The following is a 27,514-nucleotide window of genomic DNA, read 5'->3' on the forward strand; positions in this document are numbered from 1 at the left end:
ATTTTGACAGGTCAAATTGGAGGATATTTATTAGCATAGCTTGGAGTATTATATAAAAGATTTGTCAGATAAACTAACCAACTAAAGTGTCTTACGTGAAACATCCTTGATTTTGTTGAGGTTTTTTTAACTGTTCGTTCAGTCTCTCAACAATTCATCACATTCAGGTGTTTCTGGAAGACACTGGTGCGAGTTGCTGCTGAGAGCTAAATACCTGTGGCTTGGGGATCCGGCCCTTCCTGCTCAGTATTTGTCTGCGCGCTCGGGGAGGCAGAGGAAAACAGCAGCTTGAGTTGTTTGCTGGTGCTGTAAGGACAAAACTCCTCTCTCCTGGTTTCCTCCGTAATCCCAGGAAGGGAAGGACATCTCTTTATCCTTGTCGGCCCTCTGCACAGCAGGATCTCTGTCCGTATCGAGGTACAATGATAAGACAAAATAACGGTGATAAAAGCAGCCTGACACCACCAGGACTTCCCGTTCGCAGGCAGAGGCAGCGCGGCTGCCTTCAGCCCCTGGGAGAAGCGGCACGATGGGATGAGGGCAGGGGTTCATCCAGCATCCCGTCCCCTACAGATGCCGCAAGCACGTGCTTAAGTTCATGAACATGGCAAACATACAATGATTATAAAGAAGTTTTCTCTGTAATTAATTACAGTAGGTAATTAGAGCCCCTGCTGTCACTGATGGTGCGGATCTGAGAAATCCGGGAGCACCAGGCAATGACCAGGAGGGTGCTTCTCCAAGGATGTGCTGTGATCAACAGGCAACTGTGGTTTCCTAGCAGAAGTGCAGAACTAATGGAAATAAGAGATGCCATGGAGTGGCTTTGTAAAGCATTTCATCCAGCGTCACAGGAGTTTCTACCTGAAATGTGGGCGCAGGTGTCTGAGCTGTCTCACCGCCGGTGCTGCGGGCGAGGTATGGTGGGGAATGCCGGGGGATGCTGGGGTGGCTTCTGGGGGGAGCTTCCAGGCCCGATGCTCTTAAATCTCCCCGCTAACTATCTGGAAGAGGTGATATATAGCATATTAATGACCTTTTCCGGTGGCACTTTATTGGGAGGAGCGGTGAGCACCAGAAAGCGCACTAATACAGAAGGCTGTAGATGAGTGAAGAAGGGGCAGGAAGCAGCAAAATGAGATTCAGGCTCTGGGCTTCCTTTTCCCATCAGTAATCCATCTCTTCTTGACCTGTGTCTTCTACACATCTTCCCTTCCTTTTGTATGTAAAAATGTTCTGTTTTGAAATAACAAGCAATCCAAGGAGTGGTATGACTCACCCTTATAGAAGAAAAAAAAAAGCAGCCAGGCTTTGCTGCTTCCTTGCTCGACAGCGCTAACTGGAGAGCCCGGAGTCAGAGCACGCGCCGAGCCCCACCAGAGCAGGGCTGGCTCGTCTGTTTTCCTCTGAGCCCGGCATTCAGCCTGAGAAACGGGCGGCATCTTCGTGCAGCCAGAGCACCCCGCTCGTGTGCGATCCCGTCCTCTCCCCCCGCAGAGCCGGCGGCAGGGGCCGGCAGCCTGGGCGAGTGCCAGGGCAGTTGTGTCCCCCCACGCGTGACCAGCGCGTGATGCCCTAGCCTCTCCCACTGACCCACCCGCGGCACTGGCGGCTCCTGGAGCCGGTGGTGCCAGCGATGCGGCAGGAGGGAGCTCTGCTGCTTCCTGGGATTTGTCTCCTTGTGGTTTGTTTTTTTCAATCATTACTTTATTAAAGGAGTAGGTACGGTGCCATCAGATAACTTTGGTGGATGCTCTGTCAGTCTTGTGCAGCCTTATTATTATTAATATTGCAGCACTGCCGGTTTGTTTTGCTGGGAACATTCACGTATTGATTCGCAGATTCTTTTGTTGCCTGTATTAGAAAGAAAGTCCCTTTCCCTCACTCCCCTGTGCCAAGAGAAACGAAGAGTAAAGAAAGGTAGATGCTATCTGATGCTTGCTCGGATACCAAGGTGATTTCTGAGAACTGCAGAGCCAGTTATTGACTCATAACTGGGGTTTGTGTTCACACCGTTAATAGATTTTTTTTTTTTTTTTTTTTCCAATGGCAAACGAGGACACTACTTGGGGAGAAACCAGGGGATCTGCCTCAGCGAGCTGGATCACCCTTTTGTCTGCTTGCAGAAGCCTTCCCAGGGGAACACTTCTCTGCCGTAGGGGACGAAGTAGTGCCAGAAGGTGTTTCAGGAGGGGGAGAGTCTCACGTCCCCCTTGGGCTTCTCTTGCTGGGCAGGTCGACGGGTGGCAGCTCGGAGGTCCAAGGGGTGGGTAGGGGATGGAGAGGTCGCTGCCAGGAGCATAGTGAGTTATTGCATGATCTCGGTATGAGATTTGCATGTCTATGTATGATGTAAAACTTCCCCGGTTATTTTTAATGCCTGTCTGTTGCTGTGTAGTGAGTTGGGGCTCAGCAGAGATGAGGGCTGTGCAGAGATGCAAAACCACATGTGGCCAGCACTAAATGGAATCGTGTACTGGAAAGGAGCTGAGCAGGATGAGACCTTTCTCATTTAGTGAGGAAACACAGTTGGTCATTTGGTTGGTCTAGAAAAGGAGAGATGGGGTTACTTGGATATTACTGCGTGATGCATATTCAGCACACCAGCCCTCTGCTTTTAGTTGTGCTGTATATAACGCGCCTGATTCTTGCCTTAGTTGTGAGCGTGGTGAAAGCGTGTTCTGTTTTTCATTTGTTTATTTATTTATCGTTTTGTTTTCAACCTCTGCAAAGCTTGATATAGGTATAGAGCTTCAGAAACGTACACATAACAGAATAACAGATAACTGTGATTTGGTTACAAGGCAATAATTTAAGTTGACAGGTTTAGCTGATAACATAAAACACAAGAGAGAAATAGGATCAGTTTATAAATGTCAGCAGAACCTCTGCAAGTGAGTTGCTGCCTTGAAGCTGACTCCGGTGCTGTTACTCCGTCTAATATATTATAAGAAGAAATAAACGGATGTCTGAAAAAATCTGGCTGACCAAGATTAAAAGAATAGGGCTATAAATTAAATTCTTCCTCGGCGTCACTTTAAGCAACTTTCAGGACAGACTGAACACATCCAAATAAGATGAATGCTAATGCACCGGGAAGACCTCCAAAAGACCACGTGTTTTTAGGCTTGGATGCGTGGCAGCTCCCAGGCACGGCGACGGTTTGTCCAGAGAGCGGTCTAAGTCAGAAAGCGGTTGTGCTCCAGCCCGTGCAGGAGAGCAAAGCCTGTCCTGATGCTTCTGCAGCCGCAGTGCCAATAGATAAAGGGAATAGATCGAGAACAGGAATAACATCGTCATAGCAGCACGTTGCCACGGGATCAGCTTGGAAAATAAACAGTCGCTTTGCTTTGACATTTATTCCCAATAAATACCTTGCCATTCCTGCAGTGGCAAGGGTTTGTTATCCTCTGGAAGTATTTGACCGGTTGGATGCTATCTTTTTGGCTGCGAGGTGAAGGGCTGAGTGATTGAGGGGCAGGCGGGCAGCACCTCCCCGTTGGGGACGCTGGGTGGTCTGCTTAAACCCCGTGGCTTTCTCCTAGATCCATCAACCCAAGTTCATGAAGTAGGATGTATTTAAATAATTTCAACTGTGGTTTAAAAAATTCCAAGTATTTGGATTTTAAGTGGTAAAGAATACAAACCAGTTGTGGGGGAAGGAGTTTGCCGGCTTTCTGCTTCGACAGCTATAGCCTTTTCTGCGGGTTCACGGAGGGGTTTTCGTAGCTGTTTCTACTCACTGGGTAGATGATTTGGAGTTGGGAAATTAATTAGAATGGAAACTCTTCTTTCCCTTTATAAGGAGCAGGACAGGATGAGATCTAGCGGCCGTAGGATTTGGAGGTCTCTGGAAAGTGAGACCGTTCACCTTCATTCAGTAATGCAGATATGCAATGTATACCTGGTTGGATAGACATCTTTTATTTTTCTAAGGTGTCAAGGAGAAAAAAGGTCAGAAAATTGCTTAAATATAAACTTGTTTTTCTATTTTTTAATTGAGTTTCATTTCCCAAATGCAACTTAATACAAACAATAAGTAAAAAATTAATTCCTCTAGGAAAAAAAGCTATTAAGAGTGTGATTCTGTATCAACAGCATGTGAAGCTGTGTAATTGCTTACATATGTATCGCTCCGGTGCGTGCTCCCAGTTGTTGAATAGTATCAAATTATAGGATTCAAAGAGAATTGACTATTTTTAAGGGAAATGTCTAGAAGCCACATATTGAAACATGATTAAAATTCAGGATTTCCAGCTTGCTCATTTAAATCAGTAATTTTAATCACATTATTCAAGTCAACCCACCTTCAAACACACTTTATGAATAATACTTCAAAATACCCCAAACTAAACAAGACTGAGGACCTCAGCCTGTCTCAAACATCTGGAGTATTTTAAGTGACTACGCCAATCTTTTTGCTGAAAACAGAGACGCCTTTCTTGGTTTATTCAATAAAGCAGCATGTTTGTCCTGCTGTGGCATGAACCTGCGCTGCTGTGCACAGTGGCAAGAAGAAATCCCTGTAGCAATGAAAGCGGCTTAAATACATCAGGGCTGGGATTTCTGCTCTGGGGTTTGGATGGTCTCGGTCAAATCTCGTTTAGGAAAGCGCGAAGAAGCAGAAGCAGGAAAGGTTTGTGTCTTCTCTGGTGGCAACCTCCTTAATTCGGTTGCGCTGGGTTTGTGAGCTTGTGCCTGCCGGGGTTCGCATTTTCTTTTATTTACCGCTTGCTGAAAATAGAAACTGGGAGGACCGGTCACACGGGAGTCGCTCAGCCCTTCTGGAGGGTTGCCTTGCTTTCCCTTTTGATGTTTCTTTTGAGCAAAGCCATCGGCCTCGTTCCTCTCCCCGGCAACCAAGTGAACTCATGTGGCCAGATGCACCAGGAGCACGACAGCCAGAATATGCCGTACTCTTCTAACGGGGACATTTATTTCTGGCTGCGCTTGACAATTCAGGACTTGCTCCAGTGAGTGCTGTGGTTGTAACCTGGGCTGTCCCAGTGCTTCTGGCCCGGCGAGGAGAGCCGCTGGCTTTGGGAAGGGAAGGACCCAGCTCGCCCCTCGCTTTCTCCCCTGAGTGGTCTTCGTGCCGTGGAGGAGGAGGACATCCTCATGCGCCTGTATGTTCAGCACGCAATACCGCTTTATAATGTTTTTTTTTTCCTTGCTGGCAGCCCCCTGCCTCGGTGTCTCCTGAAACAGGGAGAGGAGATGCGGTGTTGTCCTTTTTGTGGAGATCCTGCAAACTCCTCTTTGACCAGCATGTCCCGGCTGCATTGCCTGCATCGCCTGCGAGGGGGACAGCTCTGCTATCGCAGCGAATTCCTGCAAAGCTCATCTTTTGAAAGCGGGAAGATGCTCCTCTAGAAGGAGCCAACGGCATCCTGGCCTGTATCAGAACTGGTGTGGCCAGCAGGAGCAGGGAGGTGATCGTGCCCCTGTACTGGGCACTGGTGAGGCCGCACCTCGAATCCTGTGTTCAGTTTTGGGCCCCTCACTACAAGAAGGACATGGAGGTGCTGGAGTGTCCAGAGGAGGGCAACGAAGCTGGTGAAGGGCCTGGAGCACAAGTCTGATGGGGAGCGGCTGAGGGAACTGGGGTTGTTTAGCCTGGAGAAGAGGAGGCTGAGGGGAGACCTCATCGCGCTCTGCAACTACCTGAAAGGAGGTTGTAGCGAGGTGGGTGTTGGTCTCTTCTCCCAAGTAACAACGATAGGACAAGAGGAAATGGCCTCAAGTTGCGCCAAGGGAGGTTTAGATTGAACATTAGGAGAAATTTCTTTACTGAAAGAGTGGTCAGGCCTTGGAACAGGCTGCCTAGGGAAGTGGTGGAGTCACCATCCCTGGAGGTATTTAAAAGACGTGTAGATGAGGCCCTTAGGGACATGGTGTAGTGGGCATGGTGTGTTGGGTTGACGGTTGGACACGATGATCTTAGAGGTCTTTTCCAACCTTAATGATTCTATGATTCTAGGTAGACATATAGATTAAAGCTCCTGTGTGTCACAAGTAAAGGAGCAGGAAAAGGGTTGGGTCTGTCGGTGGAAAGCGTGCCCAGTGTGGAGGAGGCATATCTAGCCTGTCCTTGCATAGTTTAAGATGGAAAGGTAACCAGGTCTGTCCCCTCGCATATCTGACCAATGCGACTTCCTATGGACAGGGTATGGTGGAGAGAAAGAGGAGCTATCAGAAATGCACGCTGTTTTAACAGGAAATCCTCCAAAATGGATTTTCCTGGTTTTTCTGAACGTGTTTATACCTGCTGGATGGCTTTGGGCTTTGAAATGTTTTTCTCTGAATTGTGACAAACATCCCAGTCTTTTGTAGGAAGCACCAGGTCCTTTGATCAGTGAAATGTCTCTTTGGTCTTGAAGAAGGGGGATCAATCCAGTTGTTCCCTAGACTGGAGGATTTTGTCTTTGAGAACATGTATGTATTGTACGAAATAATTATCCTTGTCTTCGCTTCTGTTTGGTAGGAGATGCTACCTGTCTTCTACATGCTGTGGTATTTTATCCTAGGCGTCTTTTTAGGTAAAAGGAAACAGATAAGGGAAAGGCTGAGTAGGGAAACCTCATCGAGAGAGAGGAGCATGAGCAGCTGTGTGTCTGTCTGTCCCTCCGCGTGCAGCTAAGATCTCCGTATTCACTCAGCTGCGACCCCTCTCTCCCAAGCAGGCAGATTTCTAGCATTAAAAGAAGAGGAAGCGACATCAAGAAGCAATGAAATATTGCCACCTCTCCATCCCTCTGCGACAGGCAGGCCATCGTGGCATGCTTGTGGTGAATTGTGACCAAGAAAAAACACTCTGAATTTCCCATCTTTTCTGCATTTAAAACCCAAGCTTAATGTAGTCCGTATATTTTTGTTGGCAGATAGTAGTGATCATATATTCCTTTTAACACAGTATTTCCAAACCAACGCAGCCTCGCCTCAGTACACTTGATATTCAGCGTACCTGGCTGTACTCTGCAGCATGCTTTGATTTCACTTTGGCAGCTGTATTTTATGCTGTCTACCCCAATCAGCAACAATTCCCCTTTCTCCAAATAGTCTCCAAATCCGCTCCTGATGTGGAGTTTTAGTGTGCTCTTAGGAATTGGCCCGGGAGGGAGGAGGGAGGCGATGCTCTGCTCTGCTGGGGGTCCCTCCTCCCCTGCGGCACAGAGCCGGCCCGGCTGCCCGGGGACGCGTTCGGTGGGTCAGGGTGGCATCTCTGCGAGGTTAAAATGGCACTTGGGTCAAAGGGGCATTGCTGGAGGGGAGAGTGGTCGGCGGCGGGTAGCTTGCTCCTGTTCACCGTGCGGGACGAGGCTTTCATATCTTCCTTCTCGGGTGGGAGTGTGCGCCTTCAGCTCGCCCTTCCTGCGCCAAGCTGAAATAATGCACGTGCTCTAAAACAGTCCGACTTCTGTTTGTAGGTCAAGCCGTTCCTGTAGGGTCACACGTACGATTAAATCTGCAGACGGGAGACAGAGAAGCCAAGCTCCCAGATAGCGAAAATGGAAAAAGTGACACGAGAGAAGAGAGACGAAGAAAAAGGTACAGTGATGCAAAGCATCAGGGGTGGGTGGGCTGCGGGATTCATGTCTTTCATTAGAGGCCAGGTTCCCTGGTGCGCTCAATTGCTGTCTCTTCCTGAGGCTTAATCGCTGGTTTAAGGGTTCAGCAGTGAAAACTGAGCCCCGTCCTCTGCGATCCCTTCGGGATGGCGGTAGAAGTGCCCTGAGTATATCTGCATCTTTGAGGCTTCTCATGCCATGACACCGAAACTGAATTTGCAATGTGGCTTCTTTGAATGACATTTAGTCCTTGGAAACATCTGCAGCAATCAATCTGAAACTACTTAAACCATCAGAGCAGTTGTGAGGGGCTTTTTATGTGTTGACCTGAAGCAGATAAGATTGTTTTTAACTTGGAGCAGTCAGCAGGCTTGCAGCATTCATTTACACATCAGTTATTGCCGACGTTCTCCTTAGATCACACAGCTTTCCCTGTACCCACATTTTAAAATTTGTTTTAAAAGTTTCACTGGTGCTGACTTTTCCCTTGGCACCCTCCTAACAAAGACAGGTTTAGTTCCTATGGGGAACTTTCTTTCCTAAAGCACGTGGGATTTACCACTGCTTCCCTCGCTCCCCCCGTTACTCCTGTTAGAGCACGGAGAGGCTCGTTAGCCTCATGATGCCTCAACAGTTGGCTTTCCTTTTTTCTGTGCAAGAGTGTTTGTGGCCCAGATAAACACTCTCTGAACCAGTAAGATAGGCGTAAAGAGCAACACAACATGGTTTTTAGCATTTCTGTGTAATTTCTGCTTGGATTTACCCTTGCCCTAACTTTGTGTACGATGATCATCAGAACTTCAGCTGTAAATCTCCATGTTAAAGCTTGCAAGTCCTTAGCAATGATTTAGTGGCACCGTGGTGCTTTTTTGTTTTTCTTCTGCAACATTTCCTACTTTTCTGTATTGCTACATGAAATTCAGAGGCATAAATTAATCAGCTATTTTTATTGTGTTAAGACTTGAGATTTTGGGTTGCTGTGCAGATTACAGAGCCTTTTTTGATTGTCAGGATGAAGTGTCTGCAAACCACACGCAAAATATAGCACTCAGACAAATCTTTTCTTGAGTGTGGAGGGGTTTTGTGTGTTTTAAGTGAGATGCATGGAAATCTAGTGCTCTTAGTTCCTTTCCTCCTAACATTATCCATTGCTAGTATATCACAATGAAAATACTATAAATTGTTCACTCATAACGTGTTTTGTTTTGTTTCCTCTGCGAGGCTGGGCAAGGTGGATGTTGACTCAAATTCTTTCACATCCCAGGAGCTCAAAAAGGCGTTGGCTAAAATGAAGGAAAGTGAGAAGGCAGAAAGAAAGGTAAGGAGAGTTCCCTGTTTCTAAAGCAATGCACAGTACACGGATGTTACACATTACACGTCTCAGGAATATCATGGTTAAAGTAACTGCTTGGGAAAATACTGTGCAGACTAATCTTCTGGTGAATATGGACCTAAAATACCTTTGCTAGCCTGTTAGTGATGTAGTTCTCTGGGAGACTCTCACCCCTTTTGTACTAATCCTGGGTTTTCTGTAAAAATGGAAAACTTCTGTTCAGGTCCGTTTTATTCATTTCAAACTTAAAGGCCTTGTGTCGCAAGCTGCTTTTAAGTACTTAAGTATATTCTCACAGTTCAGGGTGTTTCTCGGTAATAATTATCCCGTGGGCTGCCGAGGGGGAGGGGGGCTGCAGTGGTGGAGTGGGCTGAGATCAGCAGTTTAGCGACAGATCGGCCGTCAGATGCTGCTGCTTTCTGGTCTTTACTCAAGTGAGTGCGATCTCGACTAGCAAACCAGACGCACAGTGTCCACATAACCGTCCTCATGAGCCATCCAGACACCAAATTTCTTACTGCCGTTCTTGGTGTACTAATGCTAAAGTGAAGCTATGGGGTCTTTCCTGAACCCAGAGCAGGTACGTTCAGTAAGCTCTCCGGTGTGATGCTGCTCCCCTAAGTTTTCTGATACCAATGTGATTAAACCTGAATTGCAAAAAAGTAACTTGCAAACGCTTGTAACTTGAACCTACAGGCTGATTTCCTTTCCGTTGTTTGGATGTATTTTTATCCATTGTTTTGATTTATTTGTTCAACTGCCGCTTGGTTCATAAAAATGTCGGCAGACCCCCAGAGTGGACTGAATTGCAGCGTGACGGTATTTGTAAAGGAAGTTACTTTGCTGTTCGCGATCCTCCTTTTAGAGCGAGGAAGTACAAAAACTGTTGTGCAGCTGAGGTGCTTCTGTTCTGCATTTGGTGATGGTGACAAGCCACTGGACATAGCATCCCCTGCTACTTGCCCAGCTGGATCCAGAAGTGGTCTCATGGTTTAAGTTTCCAATCTCATGCCCTGGGTAGTAAAAACCACATGGCCGTGGTGAAACACAGGCTGAAGTTTCCTTATATAAGCTGTAAGTTTCCCGTTTAGTTACAAATAGCCCACAATCCAAAGTAAAATAGAATATAAGTGCTGCTTGCAGCCCTCTCCAGGCTTGGAGCTGGTCCCCAGCCACTGGCATGACACTGGTGGGATGATACGCGACTCATCAGGTGGGTCACAGCCTTTTTCCCCTCTTTCACGCAGCAGTGTTTCTTAGGCTCTAGCTCGCCTGTGCCTTGACGATGTGTCAGTGGTAGGAGTCAAGGCTCTAAAGTCTTAGAGTCGCAGAAAGTCTTTTTTTCCCCTATCTGGCACCAGGGCATTATTTAGTTTTCTGAAAGATCGTTTATGTAGCAGCCAACATCACTGATAGCAGGACTTCTTGAAATGAGTGTCATTTAAATGCAGAAATTAGTGATACTCTATTATGTGAAAATAAGCTGTATTTTAAAAAACCCTGTTAGCCCAGCAACTGGGCTAAAACGAGCTACATCTAATGGACCTAAAGTACTCCATTTAAAATCACTCCTGCAGGGAGCAAATTCATCCTTGAAGTAACTGTGTCAAAGTAAATTGAGTTACACCAGGCGTGTTCCCGTCTATGCTCCTGCAAAAGCAATTCTGTGCGGTTGGGGTGGGGATGGCGTTCTGTTACCATGCGGTACCTATAGTAATTAGGCCAATAGTCGTTAGCGCTGATTGTACGGCTGCCGTTAGATTGGCAGTGCTTTACTTCCATCACTTTTTTGTCCTCTCTGATGGCTCGAGCCCTCGGCTTCTGCTCACACGCTGGGGAGCGGGGCAGTGGTTGCTGAGGGTAGCACTGCACGTGCCAACCCTCTGGCTGGGCGTCACTCCTGTATAAAGACATGTTTTGGTGTTTGTGTTTGTGACAGAATACTTTCAAAAGGGGCTTTCTTGCTTTCTCCTGCTCTTGGGGTAGCCCATTTCAGTCTGGCCTCTCTGCTTTCTCCGTCCCCTGCAGCAGCAGGCTCTGTCCCCGCCTGCCCCAGTGTCACCAGTGTGATGCTGGAGAATGGGTCCCTGCTGGCTCTGGGGCTCTCTTAGATCTCTGGCAGAGCCTTTTCCTTCTCATCGCACGCCTTTCCGCAGCTCTCTTGGTTCATCACAGCCCTTGGAGTGTTGTTTGTACAGGGGGACGAGACGCGCCGCAGGACGAGCTGCCTTCTGGCCAAGCCCCATGGCCTTCGGCTGCCCCCATCTTGCAGCTGGTCCTCCTGCCTTGCCTTCTGACAGCTTCTGGCCCCGACAGCGAGTGCATACGTTCCCCTGAGAGATAAAGCCGTCCTGAAACGTGTTAAGTGATTGGGATGATGAAAACGTCTTCATACCCATCCGAGGAGATCTCCTTGATGTCACTGGCGTGGAGTCACTGGCCAGTTCAGGCTGGACGGGACCTCCGGAGGTCTCCAGCCCCATTGCCGGCTCCAAGCAGGGTCAGCTGTGAGGTTGGGGAGGTTGCTCAGGGCTTTTTGCAGTCAGGTCTTGAGAGCATCCGCTTGCAGGCAAACAGAGAACAGCAGTGCTGCCCGCCTCTGGGCTTTACATTGTTTGGGAAGGCGCATAGGATGTAGAAATGGTGTACAAAGCCCTAGGTACAGGCTCAGCTCCTCGGGGAGTGCTTGCTGGTACCCCAGGTGGGTATCTTACAGATAACTGCATTCCTGGGCTGCTCAGAAGGGCCCTCCAGCGCTGCCCCTGCATCTCTGACGCATAGTAAATCCGTTTGCGTAGACAGCCAGGTTCCCCTGTAGAACTGGGGCTGGGGTTTCTCTCTACGTCTTTCTTGACTCTCTTTATCACCTGCCTTCATATCTGGTTTCCTCCTTCTGCTTTCAAGGCCCACGAGGAAGAGGTGAGGAAGAAGTTCCGGCCCATAGAGCAGCTGAAGGAGGAGTTTGAAAAGCTGAACGTGAAGATGGAAACAGATTATGAAATTATGCTTAAATTAATCGCCAAATTCAACAGCTCTGCCTCCACGCTGGATGAAAAAGTAGCGGCGCTTTATGATCTTGAATATTATGTTCACCAGGTAACAAAAAATGCATTAGTAACTACCGTGTAAAATCCAGGGGATACAGTGTCATAAACGTGGGTTTATTTTTCTTATCGGTATCAGGTAATACAAATTGCTTAATTATCATAATCCTGGGACAATAACAGACAGCAGAGGGCTACTGCAGGCTTATTTTATATCCAAGTTTGAATAAATTGTCGCTCTTACCAGTACCGAGCAGTTTCCTAGGGGTGAGCATCGCCTGATTTGTTGTCTGTTCTCAGGCTTTTTTTCTTGCCCTCTCTTTTTCTTATTTTGTATGCTAAATTTTATGAAATGGGGTTTTATCTGCCATTTTTGGGTAAGTATAGTAATGGCTGCTAAAAAAATAATTATTTTCTCGCTTCTTCCATGGAAAGCATCTGTGGTTGCAGGTAGGTCCTCTTACACCAGTTCACAGAGAATGTCTTCATAGCAGGGAAGACAACAGCCACCCAAAACCCTGTATTTTGTCTTGGCGTGAGTAAGAAATGGCGTGTGGAGCCTCTCTCACAGCTGGGCCGGTGGCAGAAATGACTGAAGAGGCTCGGGCGAGTGGCAAGTTGCTGAGCATCAGCTGAGCCGTGCTAATTGGCTCTGTGTGAGGTTGAGTGTATTTCCTGAAATCTCGCTTCCTCGGGTTTATGCTCGCGCTTTCGCCCCCTCCTCAGATCTCTCTTGCTGTGCTTTCAGCTCGCCCGTTTTTACCTCCCGTTGGTTGCGGGCTCCGGGCACGCCGCTCTCCTCCCTTGTGCTTGGTGCCTTCCCACGCTGCAGCGGCTTGGGTGGGTGTCTGGGCATGGAGGCTGTGTTCTGCCTCGTGGGAAAGGGCTGGGCTTCTCCCTCCCCGGCGACTGGGAGAGTCTGGAGCAGACTGGGAGAGTTTCCAGTGACTTTATCTTTTCAGAGGGTGAATGGGACAATTCTTGGGAGATGCCAGTGCAAGACCTTTCACTGGAATGGCACTTCTTAAAACCAAATGTGGTATTTTGGGGAAAATAGCTGAAGGAATGAGCTGCTGAGAGATGGAGTCCGTGCACCAGCTAATAGAAGTGTTATTTCCAAAGCTCTTTGTCTTGAATTTTCACGCTAAATCTCTGTCATACGCATGCAGAGGCTTCCTTGCTGTTTGTTCTCAATGCTTTTGTTTCACTGACAGCATCTGTCTGACTCAGAGAATAAGTGTGAACAATGGGCGTCCGAAAAGCTTCGTATTTATACTCAGGGCTAATTCTGTCTGCTTAAGGGTGCCAGAGCATCAGGCCAGGCATGCTAAAAAGCAACCCCCAGTCACCCTGGGATCCTTTGCTTTCCAGCATAAGTCTGGACTATTCCAGCATAAAATCCTGCCTGCTTGCAGCACGGGATGGGGCAAACAATTTCCAAAGGGCGAGAGGAGCAGGGAAGCAGTCCCCGCTCCCTGTGCGGGGCCTGGAGCATCAAAGGGAACCACATCCAGCACCAAAGGGGTCAGAAGTGGGGAAATGGCAGGGAGGCTGGCAGGGAGCACAGAGGACTCCTTTGTGCATCAATCACAACGTTGCTCTGTGCCCGCGCTGTCGGGGCAGATGGCTGGGCAGCACCTTCTCATCAGGCAGGAAGCTGATAAGAAATATGACTTGTCTCTAAGCCAGCATGGCTTTTCCTCCTCTTTCTTCTTCCAGCCAGTTGAATGCGTCCAGAGCATTATCTCTGCTTGGTACTGACTTTAGCAGCACTGACTTAATGTAATTACTGAATAGCAGCCAAATACGCTTGTGCCGCATAACCCTGGGAGGGCTGAACTTGTCAGGAGTCCTCTGCGGCGAGCCGCGGCCGTGGTGCTGGAGGGCAGGGATCCTTGCAGGTGTGGGTGGCCCGGGGCAGCACGCACCTTTGCATGGGACCGGTGTCGGCTCCGCTGCTCCCTTTTGCCCCGGCCTCCGTCTGAATGGTAACGTGCCACGGCTTTTGCTAATCGTTTGGCTTCCGGCTGCCTTGCTGCTGCAAAACACCAGGGCACAAAACACCCTGGTGAGGGGAAAATGCCATGCCCTGCAGGTTTGCAAGCAAAGGATGCTCTCCGCCCCGCGGCGTGGTCACGGGCATCCCGGAGCACTGGGTCATGGAGCAGCCCGTGCTTCTGAGCTAGCTGCGAGGAGCGGAGGGGAAGCCGTGGCCGATGCCGAGCCGGGCGAGCGATGCTCTCTCCCGCTCTTGAAGAGTCAGCCCAAGGGCTCTGTGTTTGCTCAGCTTTTGGTTGCCAGCTCTGGTTTGCTTCTCATCAGTCAGGATTCAACTTGGCATGTTTGGGAGCCCATCTTGGAGAAAGGTTTGGCTTGCTAGGTTATCTGTAACGCATAAAAACCAAATGTAAATGTGAAGAGGCCAGAGCATAACTCATTTATAAACAGAATTCACGGTGCTTGCACAGCAGTGTGCAGAGCCAAGACCCGTTCTCATGCGTTGCAGGCTCTTTCTCTCAATTATTTACTCTCCTTATCTTCCTCTCTCCCCTCCTCTAACATGCTACACCATTTCTCACTGCTAATTTCCTCTCCGTTGTGTACGGTTGACATGCTGCTTCTTCCTCGCTCTCGTTTTCTAACATTTTCTCTCTCGCCTCCCCTCCCCGTTTTCTTTCTCCTCTGATCTGAAGCGGCTCCCTGAATAACTGCTGTCATATTTGCTCTTCTCCCATCCCTCTCCTCGCCCACCCTGCCTGTGTACTTTACTCAAGAGCTCTTTTGATCTTTGACTTTCTTCCGTGCTGATTTCAGCGGACTGAAACGAGGCACGAGCTGCTGCCTCGCAGCATCCTCTGCTCCCCAGAGAGGTTAATACCTTCACGTTGTTGGGTTTGGGGCTTTTGTTGGTTTTAAAATGGTGAGTGAGAGAAGGAGATCTCACAACAGACTCCAGTTAAAAAAAAAAAAATACATCTTCAAAATAGGCTTTGCAGAACAATTTGTATTCTGCAGTTGAGGTGTCTCACTGACGCTGGGGCTGGCCTGAAGGACTCCGGTGCTGATGAAGATACAGGGACGATTGGTTTTACCACAAGTGATGCTGGATGCAAACTTCTGCCTGTCTATGCATTCCCTCTTGAGCAGCAGTCAATGTCCAATTCCAGTGTTAAAACAACCTCAGAGTTTTTACAGAGGCTGAGCAATAAAAGCACCCACTCGTAGCTGAAATTGGGTTGCTCCATAGATTTCTTTGTAGACAAAGATGGGCCTGCAAAAAAGTAAGAGATCTGGCAGGTCCAGTTTATAGGGACAGTTAAAAGAACAGGATCTGAAAGGATACAAAAGCTGCTGCAAATCCTGAATCAGCCCCAGCAGACCTGCAGAGATCAGTTTTCTGTTGCTGGCTTTGCAGAGGGACAGCAAGTGGTGGGTATTGTCCCGTTGCGGAGAAGAGACAAGCCGTAGCTCCCCAGGTCCTGCTTTGGTAAAGACATACCCGTAGGACATATAGCTAAGTAGCTTCTTCATTCTCTTGGGTACCTAAAATATCTGACTTAGGGCCAATTTTGGTGAAGGTACAGGGTTGAGATAAATATAACACTAAGCATGAAGTCACTGTCGACTAAAAGAGCCTTCAGGCTGGAGCGCGGTGCCTGAGCCCGACATACCCTGCACGCCTCGCATTGTTTGTCCTGTCCCGCCCCATCGGTGGGGTCTGCTCGCTGAAGCCAGGGAGGTCGCTTTGCCCGGCTGATAACTCATTTTTATGTTCTATTTCCATCCACCAACATATGCTGTTGTCTGCCTGTCTTTCAGGGAGGAGAAATGTTGAAATTCTAAACCTGATTTTTTTGTGCGTGCAATTCTCAGCGTTCGTCAGATTCCCTTCTAAACTGAAAAAAAAAATCCTTGAAAACCAAAATGCATTGATTTGACTTTGGACCCGATTTTGTAGTTGAAGCACTTTGCACTGTTTCTCTAAATTTTGTTTGCGAGCCACTTGGAGCCCTTTTCTACTCTCCTCTCCGAGAACAGATGCCCACTGTGATTTGTGTCTGGTTAGCCCCAAGTCTGGTTGACATCAAAGACTGATGAATCCCCACTAATGTTTAAATTTTTCCCTACTGGCAGTTAGTCCAATATTGTCTTAGAAAAATCATTGCTCAGGCTGCCCCGAGGGGAAGCTCCTGGCTTCCAAGACCCTTCCAAGCAGGGACTGGCTTTTTCTTTTTGCGTCTGCGTGAAGTTGTTGACGATGCTCATGAAAAACGCCCAGAACCGCCCAGAACCTCGTTGCGAGCAGAGGTGGTGCTGCCCGTGTACCGTTGCTGCTGACAGGCTCTTAAACATCCCCAACTCCTGCTGCTGCAATTAGAGCATCAATTAATTAATTGCATTTGCAAAACATACAATTCCCTGGGTTCCCAGTAATGGCCTGCTCAGGTGAGAGAGCAAAGAACTGGGGTTTTTTGACATCATCAGATTTATCAAATTTTTGACATCACGTGAATTACCGAAATATGTATCAAGAACAGTTTTGATAGTTAATCAAAGTATTTGAGTTTTCAGCGATGCGTTCTGCATATGATGATAGCCACCTGCCAGTAGACTGTGCTTCTGCAACCATGGCATCCACTGCTCACAGACAGGATTGTACAAAACTCGAGCCACAGTCGTTCCCTCTTAATTTTTAATTGCTTTTAAAACTCAGCGCTGGTTAGACGGGGAGGGAAGAGATGCTGTGCTTTCTGAAGCAAGGCCTTCTGGACGAGTTGTTGAGTAGAATCTGGCTGGGGGTTTCATACTGATGGGGACCTGCTCTCTCCCAGGTGGACAACGCCAAGGACTTCCTCTCCATGGGTGGACTCCAGCTTGTGATCGACGGGCTGAACAGCACCGAGGCCGTGCTGAAGGAGCACGCTGCCTTCGTCCTGGGAGCCGCGCTGTCCAGGTGAGCTCTCTCCCACCCAGCCCAGGAGACCGGACGGGCTCTGTGCTTCTCTTCAGCTCTCTTGATTTATTTCTAATAGCAGGAGCTGAAGGCTTCTCTCATCCTGCGACACACCGAGTTGTCTTCTCCCCTGCCTAGCCCTTTCCTTGCAGCCCCACTTACCCTGGTCTTCGTGTCAGTGTGTCCTCACCCTGCTCGTTAGACTTAGCCAGAACTAATTTGGTGTGGAAGCTATTATTGTTTCTTGATTTCCCTGGGCTCCTTGTTTTTATAAGTCTGAGGGGAATAATTCTGCCTCCCCTCCCCTCCCCTCCCCTGGGCAGCCCTCTCCGGGGGAAGAAATGGAGGATGGTGCAGTTATGAGCGCCCCAGGGAGCTCCTTTCTCCCTCCTGCTCCGTGCTCCCAGGCCGCGTTGGGATAGCGAGATGCTGATTTCAGAAGCACAGCAATTCTCGTGGTCTGTGGAGGGGGGGTTTTAGCCCCTCGGACACGTGGCTCTGACCCACGGGCATAACCAAAGGGGTGTCGATTAGACACAGGGTTAGGAACGGGGCTCAGCAGGCTGAATCAGGAAGAGACTGGTCTGAAGGATGCTTGCGGTTCCTTGGAAGGTGGCTGTTGCCCGAAGGAGCCCAGTCGGCCTTGTGCCAGGGCGTAACGTGTAGTGCTACAGGTGGTACCGTGTGGGCTCAGTGGGTTTTATTGGTGCCCTTTTTGTTTTGGGGCTTTAGGGTGTGTGTGTTGCACATTCACATCTGCAGAGACTTTAGAAATACATTGGATGGACCCAAACTTCAAGGTCAGAAGTGCAGCGTGAAGACTGAAAGTCAGGACCATTATATCTGCCTATTCCTATGCCTAAAAGTGGTCACCTTCTCCACCATTATAAATTATTTATCACTTAGTCTAATATGTAGTCTACAAATCTGCATTTCTTTTGCAATCTTGTATGCGATGCAGTTGGTCCTCAGCATGCATGAAGTACTGTGGCCTCATGGGCAGCAGCAGGTACCCAGATTTACACCAGGAAAGGATCCAGCTTGTATTTTGAAACAGTTTGACTTATTGATCACAAGATGTGCTCTTTCGCATCAGAAACACAGACCCACTCTTCATATTCTGGCGTATCTTAATGTTTGAAGCAATATTGTTTCCTTAGGTTCTTTAATAGCACGTATACTCTTAATGATACGTTTCATAAAGAGAAAACCATGTAGAGGCTCCAGAAACATTTGCAGGTAACCTGCGAAATGACAAGGGCTATTAAATCGCTTCTTTCCTGATTTAGCTAATGTGACATGATCAAGAATCAAGAAATTCATTGTCTCATCATATGAGCGTGTAGCAATGGCCATGAAACTAATGGTTTTATATAGTATTCCTCAATTAATTGCAAATGCCTTTCTTTGGACAGAAACAATCTCTTTTCTAATATGACAATATTAAAATACTGCTTTGGAAACTTTAGACCTTTTTTTCTTTAAAGGACATTCTGACAGATGGTAATTTTGAGTGGTTTGGATGATGTATTGTCTGGGAGCTCAGTTCCAAAATGTGAGAAATATTGTGCTTGGTTTCTGGGTTTGCTTTTTTTTCCCCTTGCTGTGCTTAAGCTTTCTCAATAGACACCTACATGCCAACTTGTCTGCTTTGTGCTATCTGCTTAATTTGTTTGTTCATACATTTTCTCAGCTTATTCCGTGCTCCATTTAAACTGCCGCGGGCATTTCAAGTACTTCACGCTAAGCATTTTCTGATGTCTTGTGTTCTTCTGAGGGGTTGTTGTTTATTTCCTTCACTCATGGTTGTTCCTAGGGGCCTCAGTTAGGTGGTAGGGCTTTCCAGTAAATGCCCAGAAGTACCACAGCTCACTGGGCTGTAGGGCCACGATCTGATCTGTACTCGTGTGCCTGGGGCTGGTATCACATCCTACGCTGGATGCTGAGCCATGCCTGGGCAAGAGGTGATGGTCTGCTGCTCACCAAATGGGTCTGTGGCCACCTCCCAGGTCCCTTCAGCCAGGTTGGCTCAGGCCAGCGGTTTCAAGCCAGGCAAACCTTCCCAGGGGAGAATCAGGGCATGATCATAGCAGCTCCTCAGCCCAGCCCGGGAGGTCATTAACTCCTGGCGTAGCTGAATCTGGAAGAGGGAGCTTGGCGTTGTCTGTAGGCAAGTTGTTTTATGCAGGAGAAAACCACGGGATGCTGAGCAGTCTCAGACGTGCTTGGGTCACATCCAGAACTTTTCAACTCTTAAAAATATCCAGGTCTTCTCCAGATTTGTTTTGTCTTTAACTCTGATCATAGTGAAGCAGGTAAGGGATGGAGCAACCAGCTGCATCACCCAAGTCTTGCCTGCACGCAGTCCAGCTGGTACCTGGCTCAGAGGTCTGGCTGTGCTGAAAACTGATTTGGGATAAAATGGTTTTCAAGTGGATCAGGTCCTTGAGCCAACGGGCTTGGCCAAGACATTGGATCAGCAAAGGCAGTAGGAGGAGAAAGAGGAGGAGGAGAAGGTACAGCGGGGGTAGTTCAGGATTTCTCCCTCCTTTAAGCCTTTATTTGGCTTAACTGGACTTTATTTGGCTTAAACTGGACTTGAAAAGCAGCCTTAGCACAGGAGAGTTTGGTTCGCAAGGCAAAGGGTCGCAGGGTCTAGCTGCCAGGGTGCTGCCTGGACGGATGCTGTCCTCCCGGCATCCGTCTGCCTCTATCTGCGAGTCTCTGCTGTGGAAGAGGGTGATCTGGTAAGGAGGACATCAAGATTTCATCTCTGGTTTCTCTTATATGTCCTTCATTTTAGGCATTTGGGTTTTAATCGCCGAGTCTGTGACCAAATCAAACATTGTTCCATCTGGTAGATTTTTCTGAGCGGTGCCCTTATTGCAACTCTGCAACCTCATCACAGTCTTACTGTTTTAAACCTTTAACAAAATGTTTTCCATTCAGCAGTTTACAAAAGTAAACTTCATTTGAACAATCCTCAAGTGCTCTGATTGCAAATAAAAGTTAAATGCACTAACAAAAATAATTGCTAGGCATGTGGGATTGTACATTTAGGTATCCATAATTCACTAACAGTATATGCCAATACACAACATTATCTGGATTTTCGGTGATTGCATTAGCATAAAAGCATGTTAGCATTTATCCGGTGGTACAAACATTTAAATATATATAAGTATGAAATATTAAGATACAGCATTTTGGAGGCAAGTAAAACTACTGTCTGAAAAATGTTCTTGCATGTTTTTGAAGGTACACTCTAGTATCTTCGGATGACAATCAGCATTCGCACCATTGGGTCCAAACATTGCAAAAATGTCAATGCTTTATGCAAAGAGGAGCTATATTAAGCTAAAAAAGATTGCTGATGAGAGAAGTGTCTTCTGATGTCCTCTAAGCTATTTACAGGCAGCATCTTCCTTTGTTCATAGCACAGCCAGGCCTCTGCACAATTTGTATCTAGATGCTTCACAAGACTGGAAATGTAGCCAGAAAGGATTATGCTTGTGATTAAAAACTCAATTTTTAAAAACTTTACCTCCAGGAAACGTTTTTCCACACCAATAATTTGAACATTTTAATATTTTGTAATAAAAAGATTTTTGTAATCCGTTTAGAAGGGGAATAATAATTTACATTTAATGCATTCTTGAAGCTTTATCCCAAATGCTCCCCATATGCTTAGGGGTGAATTAGAGGTGAGGACAGAGAGAAGCTAAGCCGTGGGACCTTCAAGGCAAAGAGAAGCAGTTTGTATTTCATGGGGAGAGGGCAGAAAGCGCAGAAGGTGAGATTTCGGCATGGCCAAAGTGGGGAGCCAGGAGGAAAGTCGCTTGTGCAGCTGCATTGAGAGATTTGTGGCGTTTTGACCAGTCCTTTAAAAACCCGTGTGCTGTTCAAACTGGGTAGCTGGGGACAGGATTTCAAACTGATGGTCCGAGCTTGCGTTTGCCGTGTGTCCTAGCAGGATGCAGGGCAGTCCCCAGCACAGCCCCTTCCAACAAGCCCAGCGCTACTGGGATCTCCCTGTTCCCTCTTTTGGCCCTGAGTAATAAAACAAATGTTACAGGACTTGGTAAAGACTTGGGAGTAAACTCATCACAGGTCATAACTCGAGCATCGTCTTGTAGCAGCTTCCTAGAGATGGCTCGCGTCAGGGTATTGCTTGTCTTAACCATTTCCCATGAGATTAAACCCCTTAAACTATGACAACGTGCATCATGAACATCCCAATCATCATTATTCATGTTACCCAGCTCTGAGGCTTGTTTAGAGCTTGCACCATTTTGGCAAAGCAAAGAGAGGCATAAAACATCTATCTGCTTTTCAAGATAAGCCTAAAAGAGGAGCCCAGAGCGATGGGCTCCGTTGCCTCCCTGCGCAGTGCTGTGCTGGGGTGTCTGAGCAGTGCTCGGCATCGTGATGTCCGGCTGTTTTCGGTTCTGCTTTCTCATCTTCTCTTTGGGAGGAGGGATGGGGGAATGGTGGCTCCCCGTCCCTGCTCTATCCATCAGTATTTCGGTGGTGTCCATTCTCCTAGGGTGCGCGACTTCCATGTTTTGTCAGAGAAGCACCAGCTTTTCAGGATGTCTTTGTCAAGAGGAAAAAGCTTCCACCACATTTAACGATTTTGAATGAAGTCCAGCTTTGCAATGAAAGTGGTTGACACTCACTGCTGTTAAATAACATTAAGGCCCAAGCAATAAACCCCGGAAAAGTAAAATTAAAGACCTTGCTTTGATGCTGTCTTGTAAGGACATAAGAATTTCTGGGCAGAGAAATAAATCTAGTTAGCTTAACAAGCATTGTCCCTACCCATTTATTTCAAATCCATCTTCATGTTCGGCTCTTCCTCCTCCAGCTTCTCCTTTTACATCCTACAATCTTTGCCCATCTCTTTATCCATTTTCACTGTTTTTGTCGGTGGCCCTGTTTACCAACGCCATGTGTTTGCCACCTCCCAGTTGCAGTAATTCCAGCTCGACTCCCTGCCCGCTTGTAATTTCTTACTTTGTAGATTGTCCCTTCTATTTTTATTTGAACTCCTGACTTGTGTGGAGTTATCAGCCCCACTGCACTTAATTTCAAATTAATTTGATTGGGTCACCTCAATTTTTTTCTGTAACGATAATGAACTCAACCTATTTAGCCTTTCCCCATTATGAATAACCTTAACAAAAACTGCAGTGCGGTATAAAACTGTGTTTCATCATTATGGTTAATTACACAGAAGAATAAATCCCTAAACATTTTTCAGCGTCTGAAATCTAACAAGAAAGTGTAATTAACAATTAAATAGTAAACCGCCATCCTTGTGCTCTCAGGCAGACAGGGAGAGCAGACCTCGTGAGAAAAATCTAGAATCCAAGGTTTGCTCCTGTTTTTGTTTTCATAAATGCTTTGGTAATTTAAATGCTGGGGAAATGCTGGTGTCTGGAAGCTGGCAGGGCGCAGCAGCGCAGGGTCGGGTGCTCATCCTGTGCCGGGTATGTTTTCCCCATGCAACTGCTGGAGAGTTGACAAGGTGGGATGGACATCTTAGCCTAACCCTGTGGGACTGGTTTTAGGCTGAGGATGTTGTCACTTCTGTAAAATGTGGGAATTCTGGAGTGAGTTGCCCCATCCGGGGGGTCTGAGTAGGGCTGGTGCTGCGAGAGAGGAGGACAACGGTGTTAAGCAGTGAAGATGCAAATTGCTGAAATTGGAGTGTTTGGCCTCACATCACACTTCAGCAGCGAGCAAACCTGCACGGTTCCCCCCAGCACTGAGTACCGTTGCATTTTATCGGTTATCACGGGGCTCAGCCTTGACGATGCAGGTGGTCTCCTCCCCGCCTGTCCTTCCCACGGAGGTGAGCGCTCCCAGAGCTGTGCAGGGTCTTGCCGGTCTCCTGCTGCTCGCTCTTAAGACCTGTGACCTGAAAACACAGCCCCGAGGGGCGAGCCAGCGCTGCCCAGGGATGTGGCAGGGGTCGGGAGCGCCGGGAAGCCGCTCCGGCAGTGCTTGGCAGCACCTTTCTTTAGCAGGGAGGTTGGTGACAACCTGCAGGAAAAACTCATCGCAGCCAGGTCATGCATTATATAAAACACATTGTTTCTGTCTCTTCTCATTTAGTAAATGCTCTCTGCTAAAGCATTTGAGTTATTGTGGTGGTTTCCATTTAAAATATGCATTCGGACTGGTTACCTAATCACTTTCTGCAAAAAAAACCACCCCAAACTTGCTGTTTCTCAGCATAGACCTGGTTTCATCGCTGGATGCAACATGTATTCCCCTGTCTCTTCAGCCACTATTTATTCATCATCCATGTTCTCTGTTTATCCTTTTTACTACAGCCTGTGCACTCAGCTAATGGCTTCACAAGCTTCAAAGATTTTCTGACTTAACACCTACATTATTTTCCTGACCTGCTGTGACTTTCCCATGTCGCGTGTTCTCCGCGTTCCCTCCAAGTAATAGGTGCAAAACGCTCCACAAAGGAGAGGCATCTGCGTCTACTCTTTAATCACGGCGTACAGGAGGCTGTGGCAGCCCATTGTTAATGTGTTTCAGAAGGGAGCTTGAAAAAGTCCATTGAATAGAACAAAGCAGCGAAGAATGGGAGGAAGGCGAACAACGAGAGCAGGAAATGCAGGATCCAGCCTCAATTACGTACCTGCTCCCCGCAGGGTTTGGGATGGACAGAACTGACCCAGCGATTACGATTACGGCTATTGTCTGAGCTTGTATAGGAGGATCCAGATCCCGTCTCTTCCTTTGTAGGTCCCGCTGTGTGCACCCTCCTACCCCTTCCCTGATTGCAGCTTTTGTTGGATTTAATTGCTGGCAAGCGGTACGCAGCGAGCATGCAAAGGCAGATCCAACCAGGTTTGCCGTGTGAATGGTAGTGGCAGAATCGGGCTTTCGGAGGGGTCTTGGGGGGCTGCCCTTAGCTCTCGTGGGGTGTCTTCTGGATTTAGCCACATTTACTCACCGGCCCTCTGTTGCTCCCCTGCTCGTTCCCTTGTGCTGAGGAGAGGAGGGCAGAGCTCCCGGACCCAGAGCTTGCATAGGAGGCAAAATAAGGCAAGCCAGCAGGCGCAGGCTTGCACGGCATCTAAGACTCGTCCTTGCCTGCCCTGATTGAAGAGGGACCAAGTCCCAGCATGTGACTTTGTTCCCCGGTTGGCATCTTCCAGCCTACCTGTTCTCCTGATACAGTGTTTTGATAAGTTTTTCCTCATCTGTCTATTCGTGTGCTTTAAGATTCATTGAAACAGTTGATTATTCATCCATGAAGACTGTTCCTCAGGTCTTCCAGCAGATTGCTGCCAACCTCAAGGCTCTCCAAGTGTTTGAACAGGGTGGTGTTCTGCAGAGGGGGAATACAACAGCTTACTGGAAATTATCTTTTTCTGAAGAAACTCATCATCGCTGTTGACTACTTGCTCTTCCCTCAGGTGCTGACATTCTGTGTCTTCTTGTGAGCTGGATTTTGAGCTGTCTTTATTTTAGATGATCCTATTTCTGCTTAAAAGGAGATGTCCGTCAGAGGCCCTCGGAGCTGCCTGGCATGTTTTGGAAGGGGATGACTCACTGCCTTGGCTGTCTGAGAAGCTGCGCAGACCTCTGAGCCCTGCCGGTCAGGGCAGCAGTCTGCGGCCGCGAGACGTCTCTGGGGAGCTGGACCGGTGGGCGGCCCCCGCCCCGCGGGGTGGCTTGGAGTCATCGCACAAGTTGGAGAAACGCTATCGCAGCCGCTTCCCACCGAGCCTTAGCCCCTTGACGCCGCTGCATGAGACCTGAATAGATTTGAGAACTAATTTGCTGCTCGGAGCACCAATAGATGTACGTCACTTGTCCTTTCTGCTGCATTTAATGAGTTTCCAAGGTAGTGCAGCCAGTTCCAGAAGGCAACCATCAAAGGATTGCGTCTTTGCTTCCATCAGAAGCGTCTAGCTGTCCCTCCAGCGCACTTCAGTTCTCACAGATTCTCTCTGTTTTTGTCTCTGATGAATTTAATGTGGAATGCATCGTATAATTTCTTGCAACCATTCTTTCCACACTGTCTCTCCTTTTTTTTTTTCCTTTCAATGCCCTGAAAACAGGGGATGGGAAAGAGGAAGGACTCTTCCAGCAGTCAGATGGTGTTAGCTGGAGCCCAGGCGGTATGTGGGTCATGGTGAATGTCCTGTCACGCTGCTTCTCTCCACGTTCATGACTCTCTCGGTTATTCTGTCCTGTTGCCCAGCAGTACCTCTTCCCTTCTGTTAATCATCCTGGAGCTGGCCTGTGCTTTGAGCATCCCTGCCTGCGTCAGTCTCAGCTACCGCCCAAGTGGGACCGCATCTTTGCGTGGGTGAGGAGCGAGTGAATGCGTTGGTGCTGCCGGACTGACAGTCGGGAGACGATGGGCACAGCCCCGCGGTGGCTGTTTCGAGGGACAGGTCATTAATCCTTAGCTCCATCTGCCAAGATCAATAATTAGGGCTGTAGCTTTGTATAAACCACCAGATCAACGTAGGAATTGCCTTATTAAAGTGGACGTGCAGGCCTGGCTGGTCGCAAAGCCCCTCTGGCTGGATTTTGCGGAGGTAGGAACAAAAAACCCAGGGTGGTAACGCTACGGTGACATGCAAGTGAGGTTTCCCTAAGCCTTAAGCAGCAAAAACCTGCCGTATCTGATGAACCACAAGGGTTCTTGTTTTTTTTATCTCGTTCTGTCAGTGCAACAGAGAGGGTTGAAAAGGGTTTCTGGATTTTAGTCCATGCCTGGTGCAGCAGGGTGTCTGCTGCCAGAATCCCTTTGGTTGGCGGCTGCACACATGAGCGTTTCTGATCTCCCTCTGCATGTTCCTCACCTCCCTTTGGCAGCAGATTGTGTTACATTTCCATACATACTCTGTCATAAAAGCCTATAAATATGATTTTAGTGTGTTTGCATGTCTTGCAACGAGCAGGAATTCACCTGAGTTGTTTTCCAAATTAATACCCTGCTGCTTTTACTTAACAAGATCTTTTTCCAAGCTGAGAATGGTAACAACTCTGAAATTTTCTTTTTAAAAAATGCATTTTCTTCTCGGGCACTTTGTATTGAAATCTGTCTTAATTTCAGTTCAGCTAGTGTGTGAAAACACATGGTGAGGCATTATTAGTCCCTGAAGGAATAAAGACAGATGGAGCCCAAAATGGAATTGGCTTTATGATTAATTGAAACCTTCAAGAGTGGAATGGAGTCAGGGCTTGGTCCTACCCCGACAGCGTCTGGAGATCAATTCAGCAGCATGAATCTCCACGAGCGCAGGCTGAGGAGCTCAGCGGGAGGAATGCAGATGTCACTCGGTAGAGTCAGCCCTGGGTTGTCCCCTTCCAGGTGGGACCTGTTGCTGGAGGAGGGCACGGGGGGACCGGCTGGTGGAGCGGTGAAAGCGGTGTGCGGGTCGGGGCGTCGGGGAGGGGATCGAAGGGCGTATCGGGGTCCTTGGCGTGTGATGACGTGCTTTAGTAATGAGCTGCTATTTCTGGCCTCGAGCTTCCCGCAGCTGTGCACGATGGCTCTTGTGCGACTGCCACGATGGAGAGCAGGGCCGGGAGTGGGGGAATAGCTTAAGGCATGTTCCAAAAAAACTTGGGAATGGGAATGTGGAGGTGTGGAAGCGGTGTGGGGGGGCAGCGAGTTCAGACTCCGCTCTGAGCTCCTGTTCCACGTGTGACCTTGAGCAATTCCCTCAGGGGCTGTGGTTTCACATCCTTGTGAGATGTGGAGGATGGACCTGCCCCTCGAAAGGGAGTAATGGAGAAATACCAGAGGGTGTTATCTGCACTGGCTTTGGTATTAGCGGATGTTTCTGGACTCTGTAGCCAAAGACCTTTAAACCATTTCTAACATACCTTCTGGAAAGCAGGAAGAAAAGATGTTGCAGAAAGGAGATCTCTCCATCATGTTTTGGGAGCCAGTCCTCCCCGTGCAAGCTGGCCTTGCAGCTCAGACCGTGATCACGCTTGCATAGGCAGGCAAGTTCTGAGCAGCTACGGAGTTGGGGAGAAGCAGCAAGTGAAGGCAGAGGTGCATTGCCAAGGCAAAACCAGATCAGTTATGGAGTTATGTCAGCACGTCTGTCTGGAGAGGGTGCGAAGGGGATGGTTAAGTGCAATGGTGGCAGCCCCAGGAGATGGCCCGATTTCCCACCCCACGGCTCAGTGCTCGCAGCTGATCTCTCTGTGCAGGGGTTGTGCTGGCATGGGGCACGCTTGCCAAAGAGGGGCTTGTGGATGCCTCCACCTTAGCATGAGGCAGAGGGGTCTAAAATAATGTAGAGAAGGATTTGGTGCGGCAAGTTGATGTTGCCTGTGGAGATCATGGTTAAGGTACGCAAACTGGTCCATGACTGTGGGCGTGCTTGGCAGGTCTGCGCTCCCTGCGCCCTCGCCATGCCCTGAGAGCAGGGGTACGTTGAACCCAGCTTCCTGGGGCAAAACGGACGAGGAACAGCGTCCACGGGTGCACATCAGCCGGGAAGAAGGTACAGAGGGACGCATCTCTTAGGTCCAGCCGGGGCAGTCTTTTCACAGGCGCCAGCACCCCCTCCTGCAGTGCCACACTGTGCAGCACTGCACAGTTAAGAGTGTG

General features: G+C 48.2%; 1 protein-coding gene across 9 annotated transcripts in view; it reads left to right on the top strand.

Annotated features, from left to right (window-relative positions):
• Positions 1-27,514, top strand: part of SIL1 (SIL1 nucleotide exchange factor) — a 101,800-nt gene that overhangs the window by 48,330 nt on the left and 25,956 nt on the right. For all 9 annotated transcript variants that reach the window (XM_075164064.1, XM_075164061.1, XM_075164060.1 and 6 more), the window contains 4 exons: positions 7,428-7,548; positions 8,790-8,886; positions 11,806-11,997; positions 16,778-16,899. In XM_075164064.1, the coding sequence (XP_075020165.1) occupies positions 7,428-7,548; positions 8,790-8,886; positions 11,806-11,997; positions 16,778-16,899 (532 nt within the window). The remainder of the gene's footprint in view (positions 1-7,427; positions 7,549-8,789; positions 8,887-11,805; positions 11,998-16,777; positions 16,900-27,514) is intronic.

The sequence above is a fragment of the Calonectris borealis genome, chromosome 15 (assembly GCF_964195595.1).
Source record: "Calonectris borealis chromosome 15, bCalBor7.hap1.2, whole genome shotgun sequence".
NCBI classification, from domain to species: Eukaryota; Metazoa; Chordata; class Aves; order Procellariiformes; family Procellariidae; genus Calonectris; species Calonectris borealis.